This window comes from Gymnoscopelus microlampas (assembly GCF_963454915.1).
Source record: "Gymnoscopelus microlampas genome assembly, chromosome: 9".
NCBI lineage: Eukaryota > Metazoa > Chordata > Actinopteri > Myctophiformes > Myctophidae > Gymnoscopelus > Gymnoscopelus microlampas.
In genome coordinates, this window is record NC_139946.1 from 14,373,902 (window position 1) to 14,381,902 (window position 8,001).

At 45.6% G+C, this 8,001-nt stretch overlaps 1 protein-coding gene across 1 annotated transcript; it reads right to left on the reverse strand.

Moving 5' to 3' along the window:
• Positions 1-4,598: 4,598 nt before the first annotated feature.
• LOC311051408 (5-hydroxytryptamine receptor 3C-like) lies at positions 4,599-7,708 on the reverse strand (the record flags this gene model as incomplete). The annotated part of the gene is made up of 5 exons (XM_084065974.1): positions 4,599-4,915; positions 5,295-5,483; positions 6,300-6,510; positions 6,944-7,104; positions 7,540-7,708. 5 exons carry the CDS (start codon positions 7,706-7,708, stop codon positions 4,614-4,616), a joined length of 1,032 nt encoding a protein of 343 aa, XP_083922100.1. The 3' UTR covers positions 4,599-4,613.
• Positions 7,709-8,001: the final 293 nt, after the last annotated feature.

The following is an 8,001-nucleotide window of genomic DNA, read 5'->3' on the forward strand; positions in this document are numbered from 1 at the left end:
GTCACGGGAAAAATTACCCGACGTCAGAAATAAGCCTACCTCGGCCGTCGTCTCTGCGCGGAGTGTCGACAAAGTTATCCTCTCTTTAGGAGGCGCCCCGTCGTATTCCAGCGGCAGACGAGGCCTTCTGTTTCCATGGAAACCTGTGAGGCGTGACAGCTGAGGGGTCGTCTGTCCTTCCAAAATGGCGGAGACAGAGGTCCGCTCTTTCTGACTCAAGCACTTCCGGTTCACAGTGGCGCTTGATCGCTTCCTGTGAGACGTAAGGCAAAACCGCCGTGACCCTGTTCCACTGGCGCTTTGGCGCCCTCTGGCGGACAAAGGTGGCGTCGGTTTTGTTATTACCTCCTAATGATTTATTCCCTTCATATGATCCAAAACATGCACAGATGTTGTCCCAACAATGTCCGGGGCACCGGAATTCGGGTGTACCCGGGCATTGTGGGCTCATGGGATGATGACACTGATCCATTGCATGCACAGATGTTATCCCAGCAATATCTGCCACACCGGAATTCGGGCGCTGCAGATATTGACGGGCTTATTTGGATAACAACATTGATTCAAAGCATCATGTAATGAGAACATTGGAGCAGAGAAGCCGTCGGTACGGGGACTCCACTGCACCGTTGTTCTAGGACATGTGAAATAACGAGCTGGTTTGTAACATGTAACACATTTATTTTCTTTGGCAGAAATAATGGTACCTTTAAACACACATTCGTTTTCATTACAGTCTTTTGGCACTTGAGGAGCCGTTCCTGGCCCTGTCCAACGAGGCCTGACAAGCCACTGTCCTCGTCCCCAGCATATGAAAAATGGCTTATGAAATGATTCATTGCAAGCACAGCTGTTAACCCAGCAATCTTTGAAACACCGGTGTTCGGGCGCTTCAGCTATTGTGGGCTAAGGGCTTATATAGAAAACATTGGAGCAGAGAGGCCCTCGGTACGTTGACTCCACTGCTCTCTGCTGTTCTAGGACATGTGAGATAACAAGCTGGTTTGTAACATGTAACACATTTATTTTCTTTGGCAGAAAAAAATTGTACCTTAAACACACACATTCGTTTTCATTACACACGGGGGTGTTGAACCGGTCTGTGCACCGGTGAGTCTGCAAATGTGCAAATGTACTTTGGAACATGTGAAATGAAACAAAAGTAGGCACAGGAACAGTAAACAGCATGAGACGTTTTAACATATTGTATGAAAAAACAACATGTGTACAAATGGCACCCGATGAAACCGTTCACGGTTGTTCTCATCCTGGAGCCTCCTTTCCCTGGATGCCGGATTGGAGGTGCAGGGGGCAGGAGGGCGGCCAGCCCTTGCTGTCTGGTGCTAGGAGGAGGCGTAGTCTGGGCCTACCTGGACCTGGAAGCTGCCTCGTCCCTTGTGGTAAAAACGCCGGCTCGGCTGCGGTCTTTAGACGCCCCCGAGCGGGGTTACTCGTTACACAGAGTGAGAAGGCTAACACGCTAGTGTAGTCCTAGCGAGGCTATAGCTAAGCTAGAACAGCACCGCTAATAACCTGTCGCTTAGTTAAGCTAGCTGGGTGTTGTTAAGCCAATAAAAACACTGCCTGACTGGAGCGATGTTAACTAGCAAAGCAGCTAACGTAGCTAGTCTGGGCTAACTCACTCAAGAGGCTCCTGCCTCGTTCTCCCCCTCGTCCATGCTGCCATCGCCTGGAGCCCTTGTTGTCCTCTGGCGACGTACTGCCGTCCCTTGTAGATGGCTGGGAGGAGGGGGAAGAAGAGCCGCTAGTAGGCTGTACCTGGCTGGGCCCACCAGGCACAGCTCGCGCAGCTGCTGGAGTGCCGTGTTCAACGGCCGGTGTGGCAGCCTGGTGGAGTCGCGAGCCGTGGTTGCGCTGCTCGGAGGCTCCGGGGCTGCTGGAGGGCCCATGGTGATCTGGGCACGCACGTGGTGGGGCCACCACGCACGGTCCCTGGGCCAGCGATGCGGGGTGTCTCTGGAGCCGCGCCGATCTAGGACGAATCCCCGCTACTTCCTCCGACTCGTGCCCTGGCCTTGGCCAGGCGGTTGTCGAGGTGCAGGGTGGGGAGTCAATGCAGTGTCCTGGCGCATCGGGGATGCGCCAGGCAGGAGATGCAGAAACGTGGGGATCGTCTCGGTTGCATGCGGTAATCCAGAAGCCCGCATCCGTGTGGTTCCTCCAATGCAGGGCTAGCGTCGAGTGTTTGCTAGTAAGCTAACGCTAACGCTAAGCTAGGCTTTAACACAGCGACCGACGGAGAGCTAGGCTAGTTAGCTTTAGCTGCTAGGCTAAAGCTAGCTGCTAACTCTGGCTTGACCGTGCTAGCACGTGAGGAGGAAAACATGTAGTAGTAAGATAAGTTTAGAAAGAAGAAGATAGCCGCGGGAGCGGAACTAAGGATTTAAGGACTAAAAACCCGTGGGTAGGTACAAGTACCACCGCTGTGGGCTAAAGCTGGTTTCAGTCCGGAGAAATCGAATAGTTTCAGAATAATTTGTTTTAGTATGTCTTAAGCCGTGTTACATCTGCCATGCAGAGAAGCGAAAGAGGATGAGCCACGTCACGCGACCGGCTTTAAGCCGGTTCCGGTCTACCGGACACGTGACATACCCTTCTCAGCCAATGAATGGCCCGGGAGTTTATGGTATGTAGCTCTGTTCATCGCCAGGAGGCGCTGATATCCCATAGTGAGTATGTTACGGAGAATTTGACAAGAAACATTTTGATGCCTATACTTATTTACTTTTACTTAAGTTAGTTTTGAATACAGAACTTGTACTTAAACAGACTATTTCTACACTATAGGTATTGATACTTTTACAAAAATAATTGAGTACTTTATGTAATGCATGCCACTCTGCCCGCAATGACTCAGCAAATCATGTCACAAGGCCATATAAAGTTCATATTTGATTGAGATCTTTGACTATAACTGATAAACAGGTATGATTCAATTTGGTGGTAAAAGGTCAAGGCCAAGACAGTCAGTTATTGATTAACACAACATGCAACTTCATAACTATCTATGGTGGCTCAATTATGCACAACTATTTAAAGGGCAAGACCACTTTGGTAGAGGTTTGGGTTGTGTAGTTATCTTGCCAATTATTAATTATTAATGTATGCTATATAAAAATATGCTCCTCATTGACTTACATTGTACGGTAAAACAGCTCTCAAAGTCCCTCTTATAGCCCGTAAACAAAGCAAACAAAGTTGATTCAGACAATATAGATTAGAACATCACCGAACCTAGTACTGTTTATTTTTTTCAATAAAAAACTTCCTGTTGATTTGCTATATATCATCCAAATTCTGGCCAAAGGTGATAACTGGTGTTTACAGTGAACATATGTTAAGAGCAAACTGTTCTACAACAATATTTGTAACGGGCACTGGTTGTATACAATCGGGCTTGTCAGGGTGAGTCTTAATAGATTGCATACACAAATCTAGAGCACGCTGTAAGAAAATCTATGCATTAATTATTTATTGAAGGAACACAAGTTCTATAGACACAGGGGCATGGTCAGATGGAATTTCAATATGTTGGTTCACTTCAAACCTTTTGACACTTTATATAACGAGCAGTGATTAAACAGTAGTATACTTCAGAAATCCATTTCTCTCTCTTGCGGTAGGTTAGAGACCTGGGAAAGGAGTAAGACATGGAATGCAAGTTGTTCACAACGAGCAGGTTATTATCTTTGCAAACTTGAATAATACTCTTTTCATTGGTGTTTACATTTACATCAACAGGTTTATAGTACTTGTCATTGGTACCTTCAGCAGCTCTTTCACCTTGTCTCCACACCTACGGCCCTATTCCGGACAGAAGTTGCTAAAGCCACTAATATCGTATTTAGGACTAGGCAAGGGGCATTCCTCCGCAAAAGTTGCGACAAAAAGCCAAATAAGCCCTCATGCCAGACTCCTTCCTGAAATCAAATGGAAATTAGATTTTCCGGAGGGAGGGGCTTTACCAGGCTAGGGATGTTCTTCTCACATGAAAAACTATAGTCAATTGTTTTCAAGGACTTTTTTAGTGTTCACTTGTTTTCCTAGATTCTGCAAAAGCATATCCACATCAACCACATATAATGACTCAAGCAAATTGTATGGGACTTTGTGTGTCCATTAGTGTTAACTCAAATTCCAACCAACCTTCACATAAAGAAACGCAAAACTGTGATTGAATACTTGAATACTTTATTTAGAAGTTTGCAGAGAAAAAAGCACATGGAAGTACAGTTCAAAATAAAAGGTCAACTAAAAAATGATGAAAAGCCCACATCTTGAGCAATTTCAACAAATGATTTATGTCACAACATGGGTCTTCAACAAGGGGTCCAGGACTCCTAGGGGGTCCTCAGAGATACTGCAAAGAGGTTTGTTGTACAGGGGAAAAAAGAGCAGACCAAGTACAGAGCCAAAGGTCAAGTTTACAAAGTATTGAGGGTTTAAGTCGTTAAATTCTCGCTAAAAACTCACATTTAACATGAATCCAATATGTAGTGGGGGTCCCTGCTTCATCTCTCTCTCAGTTATGGGGTCCTTTGGCCTGAAAAACCTGGTCTACAATAATGGGCCTTGTAACAAACAGTGGTCATCTACATATTATCAGCTGCATATGTGCTGGCCCAGATACCGATGATGGTAATGAAGCTGACTGATAAGAAGATGATGTAGAAGATGAAGAGCAGGCGGTCAATGATGAAACCCACCTGGACCCACTCCTCAGAGCTCTGGTTCCCTGTCAGCTGCTGGTCCATCTGTAGGCGGATGGCCTGGAGGTCTTTACCCAGCCTCCTCATCTCCTCCAGGGCCTTATCCTCCACCTCAGGCCCCCTCTCCTCTGGAGCTTTCTCATCAGCCTTGTCCTCCACTGCCACCAGAGGGCAGGCATTCACTTCTAGGAAAAAGGTATGCACATGACATTAGTGTAAAATAGCTGGGCATGGGAGGTAAATATCACTGGCTTTGAGTGAACGGGGTGTATAGAAACGGCAAAGTTCTGAACTGACATCATCTGGCCCTTCTGGCACATGCAGGTGCATTAGACCTACTCCTAATTCAATGCATGTGTGCACAGCGAAATGTACTTGGCTATTTCCTTTCATTGGATGCTATGCATTGTGTTGTTTTTATGAGAAGAGTTTGTTAATGTCGCCGCTCCATTGAGGATGTAACATAATCAGATGTATATAGAAATGTGGACTTGGTCAAGGTGCTATAGTGGAATAATACTCATATTTCTTTATTATATGACTGATACCATATTATTCCCATACCTGAGTTAGTTTTTTCTTTGGTCTTTGGAGGAAGGCCTACAAGAGGACCCAGGATATGTAGGACCAACACCTGGACCCATCGGGGGACCGGAGTGATGTTCCAACTGGAGTCACACAGGAGATTGGTGATGAGGATGGTCTCTAGTAGGCTGGCCACCATCAGAGCCAGGCAGAGACAGAAGAACACATCTGGGAAGAGAGAGATAAAAGGGAGAGAAGGAGAGCAGAAGGAGTGATGGAAGTCAACATGTTATTGTTCTCATGCAGCACATCTGAAAGGTTATATTCCACACACATTGTGATAACAGACTAGACAGTATTGTTAACAAAGTGATTTAGGAACTTTCCCTAATCACATGTGTGATTTGTGGAAGTCATTATCCAGGAGGACATTACATGAAGTCCTTGTGCCGTCTATAGTGGTAATAATCACACGCACGCACAGTTGCCAAGCGTATTTTTCAAAGAAAGAATAAGGGACGCCCAAGAAAAAAATTAAATCTCACTGTATGTATGTATATTTTTTGTGTATTATCCACATGAACACCAGCATCCATAATTCTGGGGGGAACATAAGCCTATCTTGTAGATCAACTATTTTTGGCAAAGTTATTAGGTGTAGACTGGAGAAAAAAAACGGTCCAAGTACAGAGACAACTCAGGTCCAGTTTACTAAGTCTGGAAGGTTTAGTGGTTAACAACCTGGATTATAGTATACTGTACGTATACTGTTTGAACTTGTAACATTGGGTCATTGATTGATTCCCACAAATAAGTTACAAATTGGGTTCCTTATCAGTTCAATAAGGGGACACGTCTTTTAGTGTCCAAATAAAGGACGATTCTGTATCTCAAGGGGCGGTTGGCAACCCTAACACACGCACGCACGCACGCACGCACGCACAATCCATGGTCCTTCAGAATCATGACATTCTAGTTAAGCCTTACAGAAGGCTAGCTAGCTAGTCCTCTGGCCTTTACGCCTGGACAGCTTGTACTACTGACTTATGAGAGGTATGCTGCTTCCAGTGACCGGCAGCAGGTCGTTCATCATGAGGAGGAAGACGGTGTAGCCCAGGATGAGGGTCATCTTGAAGGAGGAGCGGTCGACGCTCTGGGGAGGAAGCAGGAAGCTGAAGAGGTCCACTGTGATGAGGAAAAAGCTGGGAAGGATGAGGTTCACCACATAGAGAGTAGGCTTGCGTCTTATTCTGATCTACAAGGGACAAGCACAAACCATTACTACTTTCACTGCTTACGGGTTCAGGGTATTATGTGCAGTGGTAAAGTGCCACTGCCGCGAAGGTTTTGAGTTCAAATTCACGGTGGTACATCCGGCTTTGTCGAGCGTCTGCACAAACACAATTGGCCCGTGTTCGGGGAGGGAAGCCGGGGCGGGGAAGATGATATTTGTTGCTGCACGTATTCCTACGGGCTGGGGGCGGCACCTGTCGGGAGGGAGTGCTTGTCAGGAGGAGTAGAATGAAGGCCCTATGTCCTCCCGGTTGGGGCTCCCCGCTGGCAGGTGAGTCAGTAAGATACAACAGCAGTGACAGCACACAAATGTCCGTGGGGAGGAATTAACTTGCATAACGACTAAATTGGAGGGGAAAAAAGCAACAAAAAAAAGATTTAAGATTTAAACGTACATGGAATGCAAGCTCATCGAAGCCTCCGTCAGTATACATCATGACAGATTTAGTGCATGTGATGTCCATCAGCTCCCACTCTCCGTTGGTTGACATCACCTCCTTGGAATTCTTCAGAATAGCCTCTAGTGATTTCCCAAGTGTCAATCTCACCTCATTATCTGAGAGGAGCAGAGGGACCAAAGGAGAGATTATACAAGGAAATAAGAAGAAAAAAGATAAGTTATGATTTGTTCCTGTCGGGCAGAAACCTCTCATCTCCACGTTTTGTCTATTTTTGCAAATTAACGCCCTACTTGATCATACTACAGCGTCACACAAAATAATCAAAAGTAGCAGATCCGCAAGCTCAAGGCGTGGCACGAAGTGATTTGAGCTTATATATCTGCTACTTTTGATGCTTTTGAATTTGAATTCTGAAAAGTCAAAGTTTACCTAAACATACATAATGTCCATTATTCATTATTATCCATTATTAGTAGTATTCAAAGTACATGTGAGGGAACAACCAAAAACTATTTGTATCTGAAACAAAACTAAATGTGACATTTGGGTGCTGAGGAGGAGCCCTTCTTGAGCAAAGCGGTGCACCTCACCGGGGTACATGTAGGAACCGAAGGAGAGAGTGCAGTTCTGGGTGTCAAAGGGGAAGGTGTAGATGTCAAGGTTGCAAGAGCTGACTACCCTCATGGGCAGCGAGTTTTTTATCTGGCCGTGGTGATTGGCGGTCACGTAGGGGACAGACGGGGCGTCGTTCTTGTCCATGCTGCAATACGGGAACAAAGCAGAACATGCAGACTGATGTCATACAGCTCTAGAATGACCTTTTTGTAAAGTATTTTAAAGTAATTCCTCGTGTTTAACCCATCATCAGGACATTAGCCTGGCATTAGCTAGACTTATCACGTGGGTTCACTGGCCAATGACAGGCTATCATGCCGAGTACTGATCGGATACAGTCAGTACCAACGCGTAATAAAAGAACAATCTAGGAATAAATAACAATTCCATTAATATTGGTTAAAGTGCATCCACAAGTTAGTAAAATAATAACCTAA